At 51.7% G+C, this 20,787-nt stretch overlaps 1 protein-coding gene and 1 long non-coding RNA gene across 4 annotated transcripts in view; one reads left to right on the top strand and one right to left on the bottom strand.

The window, feature by feature from the left end:
• The first annotated feature begins 11,041 nt into the window (after nucleotides 1–11,041).
• LOC116965664 lies at nucleotides 11,042–11,978 on the top strand. The gene is made up of 2 exons (XR_004409529.2): nucleotides 11,042–11,566; nucleotides 11,708–11,978. It is a non-coding gene; the product is annotated as an uncharacterized LOC116965664 (long non-coding RNA).
• Nucleotides 11,979–15,129: 3,151 nt separating this feature from the next.
• GRHL1 (grainyhead like transcription factor 1) overlaps nucleotides 15,130–20,787 on the bottom strand; it is a 43,778-nt gene continuing 38,120 nt past the window's right edge. For all 3 annotated transcript variants that reach the window (XM_033009967.2, XM_033009965.2, XM_033009964.2), the window contains exons 15-16: nucleotides 19,151–19,215; nucleotides 15,130–17,916 (exon numbers count right to left, since the gene is read on the bottom strand). In XM_033009967.2, the coding sequence (XP_032865858.2) occupies nucleotides 17,802–17,916; nucleotides 19,151–19,215 (180 nt within the window). In that variant the 3' untranslated portion in view covers nucleotides 15,130–17,801. The remainder of the gene's footprint in view (nucleotides 17,917–19,150; nucleotides 19,216–20,787) is intronic.

Below are 20,787 nucleotides of genomic sequence, written 5' to 3'. Positions count from 1 at the left end.
CCAGCAACTCGTGCTGTACTTAGGCTGCAGAGGCAGCTTTCTGTTTGCCTGGTACCTGTGAGGCAGAGCCCCATGCCTCATGATAGTAAGAAAAATGCTGATAATTCAAACTGCAAATCCAACATTAAAGTGTTACGTTTGCAGAAGGAAATCAGTTGTGTGACATGGAGCGAAACAAATTCGGGGAAAATGTCAGCGACTAAAAAGCACGGTGGGGGCAGAGAGTATTTGCCTCTTCTGTAAATCTAGCTGTTCCAATACCAAAGCCACTCACACACTCCCATTTCGAGGGAGACCTTTAGGGAACTGTAAAATTAAGAAAATACTGTGCCATTCTATTTTGCATTTTCTCCAGTTCTGCTGTAATTGAGAAGCGGTTGTGTTTGTCTCTCCGCTGCTTGTTGAAACACATGCAGTTTCTGCTTAAAGCACTTACACACACAGCCTTAGTCATTTATGGCGCAGATTTTTAATTGAGTAATAGCATCTGAAGGCAGCACAGCAACCTCGCCAGTGAAGCAGCGGTTGCAGGGAAGCAGTGTGGATCACTTCTCCCAGTTCCCAGCGAGATTTTTTCCCATGTCATGTACCACAGGCTGTGCCTACATGTTCGGAGTACCCAGGTGGAAATTCCTGGACTGGGGGTCCTCGCTACAGTGCACGGATGCAAGACCAGTTAAAAGAAGTGGTGTTACACGTGTGTACTCCGACTTGCGCCGTAGGGAAAGTGTGTTTGATTGTGTTCCCTTTGCTGAGCTAAAAATGGCAACTAAGGTTTTTAATATAAACCCTCAGAGCTCTTACTGAAATCACCTGGTCTGCCTTGATCTGCCGCTGCCAGTTGAGGCAGTGTTAGATGAGATGAGTTAGCATCTCCTCCATCCTCACACCAGATGTCAGTGGCAGGGCGTGGGTCTGAACCCCACAGAGCCCAAGCTCCCACCCCTAACAGCCTCGAGCTTCTCCTCGTCTACCCCCTCTTGCTTCTCCCTCTTCTCTCTCTCCTTTCCCGAGGCTGCACTAAGGTGATTATTAATGCAGTTAATATTATCTCGCTTCTTTGTACTTCTGCCTACACCCACCGACTTCCCGGTGGGTTTTGGCCAGCTGCACGGCTTCCTGAGCAACGTACGGGCGTGCTCGTCGGGATGATCCACGCTGGCCATGGTTTCACTCCTGAAACCAGTAACCTGGAAGCGGGGCCCAAATATCCCCCCAGACTCCTTTCTGAGGAGCTCGGGGGAGCCTGCCCACGCCGGGGGCCGCAGGGTGCCGGTGCCCCTGCCCTGCCGGGCTGTGGCTGAGCCATCCCCGCCAGCCTGAACTGCCGCGCTGCCGTGCCGTGTCCTCCGGCCCGGCTCTCCCAGTGCCATTTGGTTTTTATAAAGACCTATTTAACTCGGACTGTTGGCAAACACTTCAGCGAAAAGCTCTCTTTGTCAGAGACAGACAATGTCTTTGTTCTGTTGTAGGAATGAGCAGATGTAAGTTGCTTCGGCAGAGGGCTGAGAAGGCTCTGCTTGGGTTATCTTATCCTTTAGGCTGGGAAGACAAGAAAAGAATCAAACATTGCATGTGAGTAGGAGGGAAAATGTTTAATACCATGGACTGAAAACAACTAAAGGGCACACAGTCAGGTCTCCCTCCTTCCCTTTTTGCAGATAATTATACAATAAACTATTCAAAAGAGACTAGAGGAAGAGTCTTATGGGCTCAGACAGTTTTCCTAATGTTTACCAGAAGTTAAAAATAGACCAAAGCAGTTGTCTGGAGTGCAGCTTTAGAGTTAGTGCAATTTGGCAGCGGCATCTGGTCTGACTGAATACATCAGCAGGCTACTGTAGCAAACACATATAACCTAGCAAATGGCATGGGATTAAATAAATATAGATAATTACAATCAGAGCTCTCGTACGGGAGATGTGAGAAGATACATCGGAAGAAATGGAAGCCTGCGATGTACGTGTAGGATGCGTCTCTCTGTCCCCTCTCCCCCTGTTGTGCATCTGAAGGATGGAGCAGTCGGAGCTGCCTCAGCCCCAGATTGCCCCAAAAATACACTTGCTGGGCCAACAGCAGCAGCCAGGGGAGAAACTCCCCGCCCCAGAGCAAATGAAGCAGCTCTGGCAGGTAGTGCCCGTCACCAGCTGATGGAAAGGGCTGGAGGAGCCCCCGGCCGAGGGCAGGAGCGGGACCGGAGGGATTCACCCAGGGGGTGAACACACCGACCTCAGCGGGAATAGCAGAGTTATAGAAGGGATTTATAGTCATAGGGTTATGTGTGGGATATCTGTGAGGAATAGAGGGAGGGAAGGGATAACCAGGAAGAATAGAGTGGGGGGAAAGGGAGGAAAAGGGAAGGAAAAGAAAGCAGCCTGACCGGCTGTTTTCCGCTAGAATAATTTTTGGACGCAATAGCAGTGATAAATCCTGGGCCGGGCTGGCAGCGAGGGCCGGTGTGCGCGCTGTGCGGATGGATGGATCCCCGCCTGCCCGGTCAGGCTCGGCCGAGGCGAGGGGCCGCGCTCCCACCGGGCCGGCGGAGGCCCGCGCCGTGCCGGGCAGCGCGCGGGAGGGGAGGGGAGCGCGAGCCCGCGGTCCCCCCCGCGCGGGAGGGGAGGGGAGCGCGAGCCCGCGGTCCCCCCGCGCGCCGGCCCGCTGCGCCTGCGCCAGCTGCCCGGGGGGGAGGACTCGGTGGTCGCTGCGGGCTGGCGAACAGCACAGCAAATCCGCCCCCCCCCCCCCCCCCCCCCCCCGCCGGGCGAGGAGCCCCAGCCCTCCCCGGCAAACTGCGTACGTGTCTGCTCGCAGGGACAGGCTGCGTGACACAGCAGCCTTTGCCCGGAGGGAGGACGGAAAACACGGCCCTTGCGTGCCGTCCCCGACCGGTGCGAGTCGAAAGTCGGCTTCTTCCTCGCCTGCATCTCTCCTGTTCGCTTGCAGCAGCGGATTGCGCTTTCATGGTGTCGACAGGCAGCCAGCGCAGCGTAAGGAAACACACCCAGGTTATGGCAAAAGGAAAGAGTTCAAGAGAAGAGACACACAGGCTGTTTCCCACTTTATTTTGGACCTGGGGTGCTTATAGAATAAACAGACGCTGCCATTTTTTTTTTTTTTCCCCACCCCCAAAAACATGTTTCTACCTGAAAAAATACCGACTGCATCAGACACTTCCTGAGACCTGGCAGTACTACAGAGAGAAATCACCACTCAACCGGATTTTTTTCCAAGTATGTGAAGCATAATGTTTACTGAATTAAAAAAACCCAATCCAGAAATATTGATTACAGGTGAGGATCGTCCAGAGATCCACTGTAATAGAAATAATAAAGTAAGTGACAGTAATAAGTATGACACACTAGTGCACCATCTGCTCGCTCGAGTGCACCATCTGGTTTTTCTACTGCTGCTATTCGTGCCCCGATCTTATTTTAGTGGCACTAGAAGATGGATTCAAATACCAGCAAAAATAAAAATGACATGTTATTTATTGTTCTGCTTAAGCGGATGTCTTCGTTGTTTTCACCGTTCTCTTGACCTCCATATTACTGTTAGCTAAACCCGCGTGCGTTTTCTGACACACAGTATATTAAAGCGTTAGCAATGCTGACAGATGCTCCCCTCTTTTGGTCATCTCACAACTTGCTAGGGCAGGTATCAAGCCTATGTGCAAACACGTGTTTCATCCTGAATCATCTTCCCCGTTTTATTAGCACGTGCCTTCAGGCAGCACTCGGCTGGTGGGAAGATGTCCCGTGTGACCAGCGGCTGACCCCTGGGCTGTTGGACATCGTTCACACTCACAGCTGGGGGTGACCGGGACCACAGGCTTCCCCGGGGCAGGAGCGGCCACGCACACAGAGTTCGTGATGGTGTCCTCCCAGTCAGAAAGAAGGTCCTCCACTACCTACACTGCCACCTCCTCGAGGACGTTGTCCCTATGCACCCGAGTGCTCGTGCAGCACCGAGCCCAGCACGGTGCCAAGCCCAAGGGAGGTCTGTGGGTGGGGGGATTTGACTGATTGCCGTCATCCAGCTGCCTCGTCATATGTGTTCAGTTATCTCTTCACCAAGGTCCATGTGTGGTCAGAAGAGATGGTCGATGCGGTCTTCCCGCGTGGCCCCTGCGGGCAGCTCACTAAGGCTCATCTCCTTTGACACGGAACAGGGTTTGGTTAAGATCCTGGCACTTCTTCCCATCCCTCGACCCGCTTCTGGATTACCCAGCTGATACCGGCGGGGCTTTCTGCATGGCTCAGATGTAGGAGCCATGTACGTCAGTCCTGTCCCCTGTCATGTTTGATAACCTGAGACACTACTGAACATCTTCAAAGGCTTCCCCCAATGCCCCTTTCTAGGAATGAGCCCTTCGTATGTGCCTGGAAAGGGCCATGACATCCCAGACCTGGTTGCCCGATGAGAGGTTGCAGCCTCTTGGGTCACATCTCTAAGCAGACCTTAAAATAACTGTCCATTTTATTTCTGGGCTAGTGCCTTACCTGTATTTTTTCTCTCCAAACCCCGTGGTGACTCCTGACCCTGCACTTCCCAGGGCGTTAATCGCTTATATGTCTCTGATCTGCATCATCCATCCTGCAGCTTCCCCACCTCCTCCCCGGAGCCGCATCTTCCACCATTCCCTTCCCCAGCCCTGCAGAAAGAGCCTCCCCTCTACTTTCTTTGCACTCTCCTGGCAAAACGTTAAGATCAAGGAACATCCATGCAAAAAAAATAACTATCTTGGCTTGCAGTTAATGACCATCACTGAAAATGAGACAGATGAGGGGACTGAGGAAGGGCAGGAGACCAGCCAGGGCATCCTTGGACAGAAGTAAGCACAAGAGCTTGTGTGGAGGAGAAGGGGACAGACAAGACGGCCACTTGCAACTGACCAACCTTGGCACGAAGCACACTTTTTACGGCTGCCCTCCTGCACACAGATGCCCTCGCAGACACCAAGGCTCAGCCCCGCTTGCCTCCAGGCGTTTCCTGGCCAGGGCTGAGGAACCTGGCTGTGGGGCCACCGGCGCAGCGGGAGCGTGGTCCTCCCCACCTCGGCGCTCGCAGGTGCCTGGGGTCCGCAGGAGCAGATGAGCGGGAGGCAAAAGCTGAGTTACCCCTGCTCGGCATGCTCAGCTTCGCTTGCTGCTTCCTATAACAACATGAACGCCTGAAATAATGTCTGAGTGAGTGCCACCGTGAATTTTGCTGGATAAAATCCTCCCCGTGACAGCTAGCTGTCACGCTACACTGGCATCCGAACTGAGATGAACCCATTATATTTATAAATAAACTCCCCACCAACCAATGTGGTTTCTGGCGGCGGCATCACCTTCTTCATTTCCTTGGACTGTGCTGTGCCCATTCCTGTCTCTGCTCCTCATCCCCGGGTCTCCATCTGTGCCCACCCGACACCTCCCTTTGCCTCCCCAAACACTGCTTGGTGGGAAAAACAGCAGTGCTCTTAAAAACACGTTGCTCCCAGCTGAGTCAGCCCATGCTCCCTCGCAGGTGATGGGGTTTCTGTGTCCCCCTCCAATGCCACCTCCCTGCTGGGGGGCCCAAGAAGAGCTGCGTGCCGCAGGACAGACGGCAAACCCAGCGCCAAGGACACGTCCCTGTTTAACAGCAGTCAAAGCAAGGGGAGGCAGGAGCTGGAGATGGAATCACTTACAAGGGTAATATCCCCCCACAAAGTCTGCACTCAAACTATGCAGCTAATAATTATATGCCCTGAGCACCCTCCATATATAGAATGCTGAATTAACACCGTACTTCATGATTAGCTGTATGTATTAAACAGATACAATCAAGTATAGGGTTTTACTACCGACAAAGATGTTTGCCATTTAGAGCTGAATAAATAAAAACTATTTACGTTCTTTCGAGCCTTTGGGATTTTGGGGGGAAAGTCAGTAGCAGTTGAGTCCCTTAACAGTTTAAATCCCTGTCCTAGTGTCTAAGGGGGTTGTTTCACCCCAGAGATGTCCACATTCCATCCCTGCCCCGGCTAAGGAGCTGAAAAACTGAAATTCCTGCTCTTGTGAGACTTCCCCAGTGGTATTGCTGGTCACAGATGACTCAGCCTCTTCCACCCACTTGCTCAGAAGCAGAACGCATCCTGCTTGCTGCTCGGATAAAGTATCCCACCAAGCTGGGCTGCTGAATATGACTTGATGCTTTTTCTCTTAACTGGTTCTTGCTTGGACTTACTTGCTGTTACTCCCCTGGCACAGTGGAGAACCCAGTGCCCCCCTTCAAAGGCACTTTCCCACTTAGTTTTACACTGTTTACATAAAAAGGGCAAGGAGTCTGCATTTTCTTCACAGCATCGGTAAATTCTTACGTCAGTGTTGGGTGTGCACTTCCCCTCCACTACTGCAGGGCTTCAGGATGTTAAGATGCAATGAGACGACTGATGTGAAATAAACTCAGACTCAGATTCTGGGTTGGGACTCTTCTGGTTTGTAGCTGTGCTATTTCCCCTTCCCATGTACGGACAACACTGTTTACGCTGAATTTCTTTCCCCTTGGACATCCTTCCCTGCTGCCAACAGAGCAGAGAAATGAGCCGGCACCCCGTGTTGCAGAACTTTCCCGGGGGGAGTGGTGCTGTCCAGGGATGCCCCCGTCATCTGCACACCCCGCTGTGGGGTGCGTGGGGTGAGCTGCAGCCGTGGGGAGCGAGGTGCAGCAGCCAGGCGTGGGCTGTGGGATGCCAGCCAGCGGACCCGGCCCGGGTGCTGCCGGCCTCAGGCTGCGTCACTGCCCCCGAGTCTTACAGCCAGGATCCACAGCTAACCCCCCAGCATTATTTAGGCTCTTTAGGTCCCTCCAACATACCTGTTGGGGGGAGAGGCAGGCGACTGTATAATGCCAAAAATCTGCATTTCATGCACCAGTTGCCATCCCCCCGTATCCCCAAAGGTCTGACTTTCCTCCTCTGCTGAGTAGGTGAACTACTTTATGCTTTCCTGCCCTGTTGGACTATCACAGGGTGTTGTGGTTTAACCCCAGCCAGCAATTAAGCACCACACAGCCGCTCACTCCCTCCCCCAGCAGTGGGATGGGGGAGACAATCGAGGGAAAAAAATTAAAGGTAAAACTTGTGGGTTGAGATAAAGACGGTTTAATAGGACAGAAAAGTCAGGGAAAATAACAACAACAACAACAACAACAACAACAATAATAATAATAATAGTAGTAGTAGTAGTAGTATATACAAAACCAGGTGATGGGCAATGCAATTTCTCACCGCCTACTGACCGATGCCAAGCCAACCCTGGAGGCGCTGTCCTCCAGGCCAACTCCCTCCCAGTTTCTATGCTGGGCATGACATCATATGGTATAGAATACCCCTGAGGTCAGTTGGGGTCAGCTGTCCCAGCTGTGTCCCCTCCCAGCTTCTTGTGCACCCCCAGCCCACTGGCTGGCAGGGCAGTGTGAGGAGCTGAAAAGTCCCTGATTTAGTGTAAGCACTGCACAACAACAACTAAAATACCAGCATGCTATCAATAGTATTCCCATCCTAAATCCAAAACACAGCGCTATACCAGTTACTAGGAAGAAAATTAACTTTATTCCAGCCAAAACCAGGACACAGGGCTTTGCTAGTCAACATTTTCCCAGGGCTTTCAAGCTGAAGGAGCTTCAGCCACCTTCTTCCCACTACAGATTTTCTGTCCCCTCAGATTTTACATAGTACCTGTCCTTCCCTGTAAAGTTTGATTGCACTTTCTGTTAGAAGTAACTTACAGCTCCCGGGCACAGCAAGGCCTCCTCACTGCTTGGTGGGCATCCCGTGCTGCTGGGATGCTGCCCAGGAGGAAGCACACTGGCTTTGATTGAGTTCCCAAAATAAAGAATAAGGCGTTTAACATCTGATGGCTTACTCCACTCAAAACAGTTGCTTGAGATGTTTTGACTCCAGGACTGCTTTTTTCCTCTCCCAGATTTTTCAGTTTTAATTTAATTTGTGAGTAAAACCCATTTACATCCCCTTCAATACCAAGCTCTTTCCTCAGCACTCGATGTTTTAGCCTAGGAAATGGAAAGCTGGAAAGGGAAAAGGGAAGCAGCACAAGAGACTTGCCCAGAGCAGAGCCCTGAGATCCAGGATCTTCTCACCTCCAAGAGAGCTCTGTGCATATCTGTGATGCCTGTGATGTGGATCCCATCTCTAGTTAAAATCCCCTGTGGTCGGAGCAGGAAAATGTTGGGTGTACTGGGAGGACGCTGCAGGGCTCACAGCACAGTGTCTGAGCTTGGAGCTATGACACTAATACCTGGCTGCTGGTCCTCTCCTTGCATCCTATGTTCAAGCCTCCCATCTCACCCATGAAGAAGAGTGCAACCCTTCCTTGTCTCACCTCCTGCTTAGGCTCAAGCCTCAGTCTTAGCTGTTCTCACCATCCCAATCATGGAGTCTCCACCGTCCCCTCTGAGACACCCTGGTACCAGTACGTACCATTTTATTTTCATACATGTAACAAAATCACAATGTCATCTCTCTGATCTCTTGATAGTTTCCTCCAGGAGACCCATCACACACCTTCACGGGGCAAGAGGCACAAACCGAAACACAGGAGGAGTTTCTGAACATCGGGAAACACTTTTTCACTGGGAGGGTGATGCAGCTCTGGCACGGGTTGCCCAGGGTGGTTGTGAAGTTTCCATCCTTGGAAATATTCAGAAGCTGTCTGGACATGGTCCTGGACAACTCATGGTCCTGAGTGGTCCTGCTTGAGCAGGGGGTTTGGGCCAGATGACCTCCAGAGGTTCCTTCCAACCTCAACCATGCAGTGACCCTGTGAAGAGCAGCCTGAGGATGAACATTCACAGTTCTGCTGGATGGGAAAGGCCACGGACTGGGGAGAAACACTGCTTTCACCCCAAAACATTCCCCACGCACACAGCAATTTCCAACTTTGTGGTCAGACGGAGCCCTGGTCACAGCTCCTTCTGCTCCACAAGCACCACCTCTGCTCTTCTCCCAAGCAGAGTGACCGAAATAAGCTGAGCTGTGAACACCCTGCCTGAACACCGTAACCTGGAGGGCTGTGCTTCCATTTCAGTGCCGAAGACAGACGTGCTTAGATGACAGCTTATTTTTTCTCCAGCTCTATCAGTCTCAGGCCAGGTCCTCATTCTCCTTTCACCCGGGCATGAAATCCCAGTGCCGCTGCAGCCAGCCAGGTCCCCACCGGCCACAGTTCCACCTGCTATCTCTGCACTTTATGGCAGCCACATGGCCTATTACATCACGCTCTATTACATCTGCCCGCGCCATCATCAGGGAGCTCAAATACGCTTCATAAAAGCCTCGACATGTACCTTTGGAGCAAAGCAACAGTGGGGTAATGGATAGATGTAATGCAGCGTGAAGAAAACCTTGAGGATTGGAGAGAGCGGATTTTCAAAGCAGGATGATGGGGGGGAAATCCTGCCAAGAAATTAAATATGGCAAAATTTGATGGATCATTAACCCCAAGCATTTAGAAATTGGAATATGGACCTGAAAAAAAAAAAAAAAAAAAAAAAAAAGCAAAGAGAGTGATTGGAGTGATTTAGTGATTCTGATTAGATTGACTTTATAGCTGTTATTGATATTTAGCTATTAATTGCCAGGCTTCTGTGCTTGCCATGGGGCTTGATGGCCTCTCTGTGTATTAGAGCCTGGTGTTCATTAGGGGCTGCTTTTTGCTTTCGCTGCTCGCCCTGCTGCTGCAGTGCTTATCATCCTGCCCCGCTGTGCCTGGGAGCGTTCCGATAACAGCGACGGCGACGCGCCTGGGCCGGCCGATGGCCGGGGCACCGCGGCTGTTTCGGTGCTGCCGTACTGGGAGGGCTGGAACCCCAGCGTGAACTCGAGTTGGAGGGACTGTGACCCGTGGACGAGTCCCCCACAGGAGCAGGACACCCCGAAGCATCTGTGGCCGTGGCTATGTCTGTGCCGCAGCAGGTACGCCGCTGAAGGGGTTGTGGCCCGAGGATAAGTCCATGCTGGACAAGGTACACCTCCAAGCATCCGTGGCTGTGGCTAAGTCCACGCCGCAGCAGGTACACCCCAGGAGAGACTGTGGCTCATAGATAAGGCTCTTCTTGGAGCAGGTACAGCCCCGAGGGACTGCAGTCTGTGGGTAAGTCCAAGCCGGAGCAGGGGCAAGGAGAAGAGTTCATCGCAATGTTAAACCTGACAGTCTGGCCCACGGGGACCAGGGGTGGCGACTGCAACGGAAATACCTTTCAACTGTCGCAACCCCTGGTTTGAGTTGCACGTTACAGGAATTACTACAGCAGGAACCACCTGAACTGATGGAGGACGAGCCTTACAAGCAGCAGCGCGAGAGCAGCAGTGCCCCGACCCGAGCTGGCTTTGGGGCCCGGGAGCTCCACACAGCACCCCACCTCTCCTGTCCTGAGTGAGCACCCTAAGAGATGGAGCCCAAAGTCACCGACTAAATGAACTCAACGGACGTTTTACAACATTTCACAGGGGTGGTCCCCAGACTAAGGGAATAGTAACTGGGTTATCGAAGGATGGGAAAAGGGGGGTGGTGGTTAATGAGGTTCTGTTGGATAGGGTGGGACCTGAGCATGACATAAATGGTATGGAATAAGGGGTGGAGAATGTGCTGGTTTTGGCTGGGGTAGAGTTGATTTTCTTCACAGTAGCTGCTATGGGGCTATGGTTTGGATTTGTGCTGAGACCAGTGTTGATAACACAGGGATGTTTTAGTTACTGCTGAGCAGCGCTGACACAGCGCCAAGGCCTTTGCTGCTCCTCACCCCACCCACCCACGAGTGGGCTGGGGGTGCACAAGGAGCTGGGAGGGGACATGGCTGGGACAGCTGACCCCAACTGACATCCCACACCGTATGGTGTCATGCTCAGTATACAAAGCTGGGGGAAGCAGAAGGAAGGGGGAGGGGGGGTGTTTGGAGTGATGGTGTTTGTCTTCCCAAGTCACCGTTACGTGTCCGGCTGTCCTGGGGATGGCTGAGCCCCTGCCTGTCCCTGGGAAGGGGTGAATGAATTCCTTGTTTTGCTGTGCTTCGGCGCATGGCTTTTGCTTTACCTATAAAACTGTCTTTCTCTCATCCCATGGGTTCTCACTTTTACTCTTCTGATTCTCTCCCCCATCCCACCCTGGGGGCAGTGAGTGAGGGGATGTATGGGGCTTAGTTGGCAGCTGGGGTTAAACCATGACAGTCCTCTTCCGAATTTCCTCTGCAGTCCTCAAGGAGGGCTCAAAACTTTCCTCTGAAAAAGCAAAAGAAGTCAGTATGGGGTCCCGAGGGTGCTGCTGGCCGGGGAGGGGGCAGCACCACGGTCCCCAGCACATACGGACGAATGTGGACAAGCTGTGCTTCTGCAGAGATCGGGTGGATTGGGACTTCTCTTGCTGAAACCATCACCCCTGCTGAGCTCCGGGAAGCCCACGGGCATGCAGCATCCCCACGGACACGGCTCAGCCCCTGCCAAGGCCAGGTTGGGGGTCACTCACAGGCAAAGCTCCGCACAGGACTGCCAGGAGGTGCCAGCTTATTTGGGAACAGGCCCATGGTAAGGCAAGGGGTGATTTAAGCAGCAACAGGTTTTGTTTTTTTGTTTTTTTTTTTTTTTTTTTTTCAGCTTGCCATCACTGCTTTTATAATTGTCTCCTTTTGTCTCACGTGTTATCCTGACCTGAGGCTTTGTACGCAGCAAGTCTCAACCAGCTTCTCACCTGGAGCCTGGGCTCTTTCTTAAACATGACAGAGCAGAAGCAAGCAGGCGAGCATGGGCTGGTCTGGGGCCCCAGCACCCACAGGACAGGGGGCTCAGCACTGCTGCTCCCCGAATGCCCTTGGCCAGTGCTGGCTGAGGAGCTCAAAGCAAAGTATTTCAAATGAGAAGAGTCATGGAGCAGAGACCGCAGAGACACAGCCTGCAGAGCTGGCCCCTGAGTGATCATTTTTACTTTATTTGCTTATAACTGTTTGCAAAGCTTATGTAATTATTTACTTTAAGGGGGAAAAAGATAAAAAAAAAAAAAAAAAAAAAAAAATCAAGCAAACCTTATAATGACAGAATTAAACACACCACCAAACCACGTCCTGTCAACAACCCCGGTGCTGCCGGCACAGCTGCCCGGCAGAGCCGGTGCCGATCCCTGCACCCCTGTCCCAGAGCCAGCACCCACACCCCTCGGGGCAGGGCTGAGCATCGCCCAGCGGGTCCGTCCCCACGGGTCCAGGTGGGGGTCCGGGCTCGGCCCAGGCACGCACCCACGGCCACGGGGGGCAAGTTGGTCCCAGCTGGGCTGGCCAGCCGCAGGACTGGGCTCTCTTCCCACCCCAAGCCATCAGTCCCAGAAATGGCAGGTGCAGACTTGACAGGTTGGGAGGGCCGGGGCTCCCCCAGGGAGTGGGGGGCTGCAGGACCGGCAGCCAGAGCCCCCCCAGACCCGCCTGCTGCAGGCTGGCCCTCTGCAACCCAGCACGAGGGCTCTGTGCTAGCGCTTGGGAACCGCAGGACTTGAGCCATCCGTCTTTCGCCACGTCAGTTTGCCCCCACTCCAGATTTCACTCCGATTTACACCACCTTTTCCAGCCCGGGGGCAGCAGCCACTCACACACCATGCTCCATCACCCCTCGCTCCCAGCGCTGTCCCCACTCCCCAAGAGGTACAAACATTTTTCCCCCCTGCGTTCTCATTCCTCAGAGGCGCTGCCAGGCTCAGCCACGCTCCCTTCCTCAGCCCGGCTCGTGCTTCCCGCCCCATCAAGCTGCAGGGGAGGTGACCGACCCGCAGGCCAGTGCCAGGCTCGGGCTGCTGCCCGAGACAGCCAGCGCCGCAGGGGCAGCACGCAAGCTCGACGCCAGTTTGTATCCGTGCACGCACAGGCAGGCTGGACGCCCAGCAGGACGGCTGCGCCGGAGAGATGGCAAAACAAATAACACTTAAGGCCGGCGGGCACGCCGTCCACCCACAGGCTGTGTGCGCAGGCAAACAGGGCGATGGGGTAAAGGAGCATTGCCCTGCGCAAACGGGAGGCTGCGAGGTGCACCAAGAAGCCCGCAGCTACCCTGGCCACAGCAGCTACTGAAACCGGCCAAGAAGAAAAGTCAAAATAATACACAGTATTGTGAGTTTTACAAATGTACCCGGGGAAGAGCGCTGGTGGTACGGTAGGGTAGTCGGAGGACAAACAGCAAACCGAGTTATAAGAGCTCCTATTTTTTCATTAGACCAGTTCATCTAGTTGAGGTGTCATCTAAACACTATCTAGTATTTAATCATTTAGTCGCAATAACAAATCAAATCATCTAAAATACCTATCAAACCAAATAAGGGAACAGGTAAGCTCCACGCTCTTGCAAAGCTTTGAAAACAAGCTCTTGCAATTAACAGACAAAAGATCCACCAAGAAGCTGGAGACTGCTGCAGAATTCAGCTTTCCCATAAGAGAAGAGATCAGATCTTAAAAGCTTAACTAAACGTTTGCGGTATTAGAGCCCCGAGTCATACCCCAGGGAAGTAGCACGGATCTCCCTGTAAGGCTGCCTGGCTTGGGAGTTCAAAGCGGCATCTTTGGGAGTTCACCTTTCATCCACCGATGCTCCCGCTGCAGGTAACTGCTTGAAAACACTCTTTAAATTCAGGAGAGAACAGAAAAGGACCAACGGGGCGGCGGCAGGAGGAGGAGGAGGGACTCTCTAGGTGCATACCCTGGCGTCGTAGAAGGGCTGGTGCAGAGGGAGGTGTCTGGGGCCCAGAGGACCCAGGCCAGGGCCGCAGGCAGCCCTGCAGCCGAGGCAAAACCCCGCTCAGCCTCTGCCCGCCGGCACCCACTCGGCTCAGGACACACACACACACGCTTCTGCATCCCACGCTGCGCCCCAGGACTTGCTGGGCCACATCCTGCTGCACCTCCCTCTGCCTGGGGGACAAACTCCGTGGGCGCAGCCCGTATGAGAACTAGAAATAAATAAATAAGCGTTCCCTTTTTCTAGCCCAGAAACCTTCTGCCAGCCAGGCTGCTCCCCAAGGAGCCCCGGGCACGCCGGCACCAGCCCAGCCGGCGGGAAGGTGTCCCAGGGGAGCACGCTGCAAGCGCTGCGGGGGCTGGAGGGCCAGCTAGAGCAAAAGCTCGAGGCGTTTTCCGACAGTGAAAAAGAGGAGGCGAACAGCTCCCCAGGCACTAGAGCGACAGCGGCGTTAGGGTTATTTTGCAGAATTACCCTGGATTTTAACCGAGCGTTTCCATCACGTCAAAGCCAGCTCCTGCAGCTTCACCAGCCCCTCCCCGCAGCGATGGGGCTGCCGGTGACACGAAGCCCCTTGGACCCGGCACCGCTGCAAGCCCCCCGCTCCCCCCCCCCCCCCCCCCCCCCAGCGGTGCAGCGGCCAAGGGGTCCCCCCCACAGGGCACAGGCAGTGCCCCCCCCCCCCCCTTTTGTCCAGCCTCCAGCAGAGACCCTCGGGCATCACCGACCTGCCACCCCTCCGAGTTTACCGACGGCTGTTTGGGTTTGTTTTACTGCCAAGGGAAAGGGTCTTACGGGAACAAAGTGCTACGCAGCTCCCCCGCGCTCAAAAGCAAAAGAGGTCAGTGGAAATGAAGCAGGGAAGGAGAAGGGGACCAACCACTTCTTATGCGGGAGTAACACACGGCTGGCATCGGGATTATTTTCTTCTGCAGAGAAGAGAAACTAGAAAACAATCACTGGGGCTTTGTTTTATAGATTCCCCTCTCAAAGGAAAAATAAAGGTGTAAGAGCAGATGTGTTTGCTATGTAAAAGACTCATCATTAGAAATGAACATATAAAATTTAATAGCTTGGTTTAAAATACATTTTCAATTAAAAAACAGCAGGCAAAACAGAAAAAAAAAAAAATCAGTTTCATAAAACATACATGACATTGCTGCTACTGTTACAAGACCCGTGTCCCAGAATATCTTGGAGTGGAAAACAATCGTCAGATTTAGTTCACATACTTCATTAAGCAGTAAAAAGAAATAACATTCATATCAATCTTACCTCTATGAAGACTCTAAAACTACATCCCTGACCCTAGACTGAGTTTCTGTAATAAAACTTCAATGTTCAATAAAAATGTGTAAATATATATATGTATTCTATATATCAGGTTTTAAAAAAAAAAAAAAAAAAAAATTCCCTTGCCATAGTACCGTTGCTCCCGTGAGGGCTGAGGGGAAGCCCAAGCAGGGCTGGCCTGGCTGGGGACGCGCCCCGGGGCTGCTCGGCAGGCAGTGGAGTCCTGCCCGGGGGGGGGGGGGCCGGTGTGGGCCCAGTCCCTCCAGCACCGCCCTGTCCCACACACGGGTCTCTCCCCCCGCAGCCCCAGGCCCAGGGGCCCGTCCCCAGGCCCGCAGCCGTGGCTGCACCCACACCGGGTTCACCCGCCACGGAGCCGAGAGGGGAGCACGTCCGTGGAGGAGGAGGAGGAGGAGGAGGAGGAGGGAGGGAGGGGGGGAATGGAGCGGTCTATGAACCAGCACAGGATTGGTCTGAACACAAATCCCAAAATACCATATTTCACATAAATCATTAAAAAAAAAAAAAAATACGGTGGGGAAGGACTTCAAGTGGTCACCTAGTCTCAGCACCAAGGGAGAACCAACTCTGTGTTGGGCCAGCCCAGAGGTCCCTTTGCCCGGCCTGAAGACCTCCACCGCCTCCCTGGAGAAAACTGCCCCGACACCCAGCCTCAATTTCTGCCATTTACACCCACCGCTTCTCCTCGTGCTTGCGATGGGCCGGGAGGACGCTCCCACGTCCTGGGAGGCTGCTCCCCCCCCAAAACCTTCCCTTCTGAAGGTGACCCCTCAACCAGGCAGCTCCTCCGGGGTGCAGGAGCAGGCGGTGTCCCCGGCCTGGCGCTCCAGCCGCGGCCTCGGCCACGCCAAGAGCAGCAAAAGGCCCATCTCCTGTGTCTTGCAGGCCATGCTCCTGTCTACCAACTCAACATGGCATTTGCCTCCCTCTTCCCAACAGCAGCACCACACAGCCGAACAGCATTCGGTTAGGATTTGTTTAACCGTTAAGTAGAATCGTTAACCATTAGGTAGAATCATATCCTACTTTTCCAGGCTATTTCTCCAGCCTATCCAGATTGATCTGCAATGTCCTAGGTGAGGCACGTGCAGCTCTTCCCAGCTGCGTGCTGTCTGAAAACTTTATAAATCTCTCTTTCATCACCCAGATCCCTAAGAAAAGCACTAAGTGACACCAGACCTGGTATCCATGGTTATCTGCTCACTCCACAATGCAGGTTTTTCCCTTAGAGCCAAACGCTGCTGTTTAAATGTTCCTCTCTCACTTGCTACTAACCAGAGGGCGACTTTCCTTCATAAGCACATGCACACGGTGAGTAGATACCGTACAGCCTACTGCAGAGCAGCATTTTTTGGAGGTGTTTGGCACTCCCAGCTGGGGCCAGGCTCAGGACAGCTGCCACTGCCCGGCGATATAGGCACCCCAGGAACGTTTCACCTGCTTGCAGCTCCCAAGTCCCCGCTGACGCTTGGCCAGCAGCGCCAGGATGTCACCTTCCTCTCAAAAGCCTTGCCTGTGCACTTCCAGTTGTCAACACCCTAGGACCTTGCAAGCTGGCTCCGACCCACGGGCTCATCCAGCCTGAGCTGCTGTTGCAGGCAGCATCCACCCGAGCCTTCAGTACATTGCTACGGAAAAAAAAAAAAAATAATCCACCCTCCAAGAGACCTTCTTCCTGACCCCCAGAAGTGAGATTTCGGGGAAACTGCATCTGTTCAGCTCCTCTTGGGACTCAGCTCTCAGACGTGGTCCAAATCACCTCCCAGGGCAGCAGTACGCAGCCATTTTGGGGCTCAAACTGGCAGTTCACATGAGAAGCCAGGACTGCCACGGCCTGGCTGTGCAGGAGGCTTTAGGAGGGAGCTGGTACCTTTTTCCTTCCCGCAGGAAGATCCATGTTGAACGAGCAGGTCTCTTGTGCCTTCTATCAACATACAAACGTGTGCTCACCTTTGGTGCGTGTTAAGGGTTTGTCTGTTTTTAAATAGCTACGTTAAATACCTGTTTTTCTCAGGATATGGCATCTTTTTCGATGGGCTTCATTGCATATATTCACCATATATACGGAACACCGTATTTTATATATATTATATATCACTTGTATGTACACATTTACAAACCTTCAAAAATATATTGCACTTATATACAATGTAGCTTCATCTGATGAGAGTTCACACAGTTACTAAGGCGAGTTCTTCATAAGCAAGGCAGTGTTACATTCCCCCCCCCAAATGACACAAGTGATTTCAACAGTCTGCCCTGTTCAAGAGTAAACATTGTAAAGACTTTTCTCCAACCTGCACGCAATTCCTACTAGTATCAATTAGTAGTTTTGCAGCTCTACCTAGCAGAAAACAGTCCAATAAAATGGTATTAGCTGATAACGGGCTCAAACATGGATACTGACTAGATAAATAAGATATCACCACTCTAAAAGGCCACCTTCCAGGAGTTTTCCCCTCCCGTATTTACTAGTGTTTTATACATGCTCTCTATTTAATCGTCGATCTTTGCTCGCTCATTTCAAGTGCAAATAAGGTTATGAGCATTACAACGTTCTTTGGAAAGAACAGAAACACAAATGTATTAAGCAAAAACACTGCTCTGCTCCCCAGAACAAGTCAACACCTGGCTTTCTTCTGGAGAAGGCGATTAGTGTTTTGCCCAACATCCAAAATTATGGGAAAATGTTCACTTGAGACCTTTGTTTAAAATCCACAGAGGATCCATGATCTTAGATCTCAGTGAGAGTGAGCTTGTAAGTTCCTCCAACTTCTTCAATCTGCAACTGGAAGGTATCTTCATTAGAATAGTGTTTCACAATGTTATCGTCCATGTTGACCAGAATTCTGGAAAAATAAGTCAGGGAAATATTACAGTTCTAAATGCCAAAGACAGCAAAGGTGCCCTCAAGTCTCAGAGAGCCTGGACTGTCCAAAGGTAATGCAAGAGCCCTGCTCCCCTATCTCCGACCCGTTGCTGCCTACAGCCAATCCAGCTGTTCTTACCCAAACCCGCCATCAAGGCTCGCGGCTGCGCCTCTAGGATCTGAAGGAAAGGGTTAAGCCTTGGCTCTTGGACCGGGGAAGGAGGGAGATCTCAGAACTAACAGAAATCCTTCCGAAGCTGCAGACGCTTGGGCAACCCTGAGGCTCTGAACTGGTTTGTTTGACAGCTACAGACAATCAGCACAAGACCCTACAGAGCTCCAAGGGCAGAGACAGCCATGCCTGGCCACTTCATTTGCTGCAACAGTCAATACCCGTGTGTCTGTGTGAACACAGGCACGTGAGTGTGCCCGTGTGCACGCACCCACAAAGCTGTCCTTAGCAGTGGTTTAGCGATCATCGGTTCAAACCTCTTCCAGTTATTCTGGTGGGTTAATTCTGCTATGAAAGCACAAGCCTTAAAACTACATTCCAAAAGCGATTAAAGGACATACTTTTCCAGCCAGAGGGGCTTTGGGGAAGGGACTAAGGCACCAAAGTAACTTTAGAGAAAAAAACACCAAGAAAATTACTGAGAGATTAAAAGGAAAAATCAAAAGCAGACATGTTCAGGAACTCAATTATTTACGTTACAAAATAAAAGGACTGTGGACCGTGGCCTCTGCGGGGAATTGGTCTGTCACAAGTAAAGCTCTCTTCAATTTAGCACACACAAAGACAACCAGGTTTAGTAATTGTAGCTAAATGTACACATAGCAAGTACAGGTAACCGCTGGAACAATTTAACATGGGTCCAAGTAGGTTATTCATCACTGGGAGTGATGAACACTTTAAACGAACTGAACTACTATTCTTCTGACATGATCAACTCTCCTTCAAACAGCAATTAACTCGGGGAGGTTCCCTGACTTGTATCTACCCAGGAAGCCAGACTACATAATTCTGTAGGACCCTTCTGGTCTTCTGCTCTAGGATTGACACTGGGACAGGATCAGTGTGTTGCATGCACACACACATCTGCAAATGGCATTTGCATACGTGCAAGTGCATGGAGGAATTATAAAGCAGATTCGCCTACAGGTTTGAAAAAAGGAGTTCATATTCTCAGATAGTTGCTGCATATGTACATACTTACCCTTTTTTACATTTTTTGAAGATTTTTCCTATTTTATCAAAAGGAACATCATACTTGTCAGATATCTAGAACAAAAGAAAGCAAGCGTTGGTAAAGCAAGGAGACTGCTGGCACTGTCTTCCACTTCCTATTCTACAGAAAAGGAACAAGAAAGGTCTGCAGACAAAAACAACTGCTCTGCCCTGTAAAGGCAATACTAAATCCTGAACTATAGTATGTGCCTATAGATGAGAAACCCTCCTCGGCAGTTTGACAACTTGCATGCAAAAAAATTTAATCATGTTGTAAACCTGGCCTCTGACTTCTCATACAGCAACCTCTTGCCCCCACACCAAAAAGCCCAGGCATTAAAACACCCCACAACCTGGTTCTTATCCTCTCTTGGCTCTGTTCTCTTAGCATATAAAAAAGCCGTTTTTAAATTCAGTGTCAAAGGGATCAAGAGAAAACTAGTTATCACAGTGGCTGGTGCAGGAAACAAATAGCAACAGAGCAAAGACCTCTCCTGCCAAGGACACGAGCTGATCAGAAACGTCCCCCTTACCCAGCAGGGTGACCTCAGTGTGAAACCACAGCCACCAGCCACGCCAAATCACCGTACAAACCTCCAGAAAGTCACGAGGTCAGTAACCCAAGCCTGGTTTACTTTGGCAAATTGCAAAACTGCAAGTACCAAACCAATATGTCATTTCAGGATGCAGAAGCACAAGGGGTTTCCTCCAAGCTACAGTTTTGAGCTCTGGCTTCCTTGCTTTAACAAGTCCAAGTGAAAGAACAAAGGTGCAGCTTCACTTCAGGACCGTGAGGTAATGGAGGACTTCACAGCCTTCAACCCCCCTCCCCATTAGCCCCCACCTCCAGCCTGCCTGCGCTGGCAAAGCTCCACAGCCAGGAGTGAGCTTCAGGTTACAGAACCATCTCTGGGTCCCAAAGCTAATGGCAAGACCTGGCAGTACAGCCCCAAAGCCTCCATCTCTGAGCACTGACGAGGCATTAGTCACAGAAAGAGACAGCCAAAAACGTCAGTTCTGAGCTCATGCCAAACATTACACCATTCCTTGGAGTTAAGCTCTGTATTTCCTTTGCAGCACTGCAGCAGCAGGGGTAGTAGAAGGCTATTTTGGAAGTCAAGTGCCAGAAAGCAATTTCATGCACGCGTGCACAGATATATAAAACCCCTCAAGCACAGTCAGAAGCCAGGACTTGGAGCCCTTCATAAGCAGGTTATGAAGGGGGAGGGGAGGCCCCCAAACAAGGTTTTGAAAGGCTGAAATAAACCCAAGCCACTGAACGCATGCTGGAAATCACTCCATCTTCTAATGAAACTACTCTCTCTGACGTGAGGGGTATCCACAGTGCCGGCCTGTTGACCATGTTTTGACAAAAGTAGGAAAAGACCTACACAGCTGCTTCCGCAGCTTGGCCAAAGCAGAGCCAGCATATGAAGCAAGCCTAGCAGGCACTCTCTCCAGCAGCACCTGTCATGTTGGGACTATCTCGGGTATCCAATCAAGCTTGACACCTGGATTTTCAGGAAGGCTGAGAAAGACCTTCTTACACCCTGACCCCACAGATGTGGGGTAAAGTATTTAAGAGAAAAGGTTTCTGGAGTCCCTTAATAATGAATCAAAGCATTA

Source organism: Tyto alba, unplaced genomic scaffold (assembly GCF_018691265.1).
Source record: "Tyto alba isolate M040663 unplaced genomic scaffold, T.alba_DEE_v4.0 Super-Scaffold_40, whole genome shotgun sequence".
In the NCBI taxonomy this organism is placed as follows: Eukaryota; Metazoa; Chordata; class Aves; order Strigiformes; family Tytonidae; genus Tyto; species Tyto alba.
This window is presented reverse-complemented; position numbering and strand designations above follow the sequence as displayed.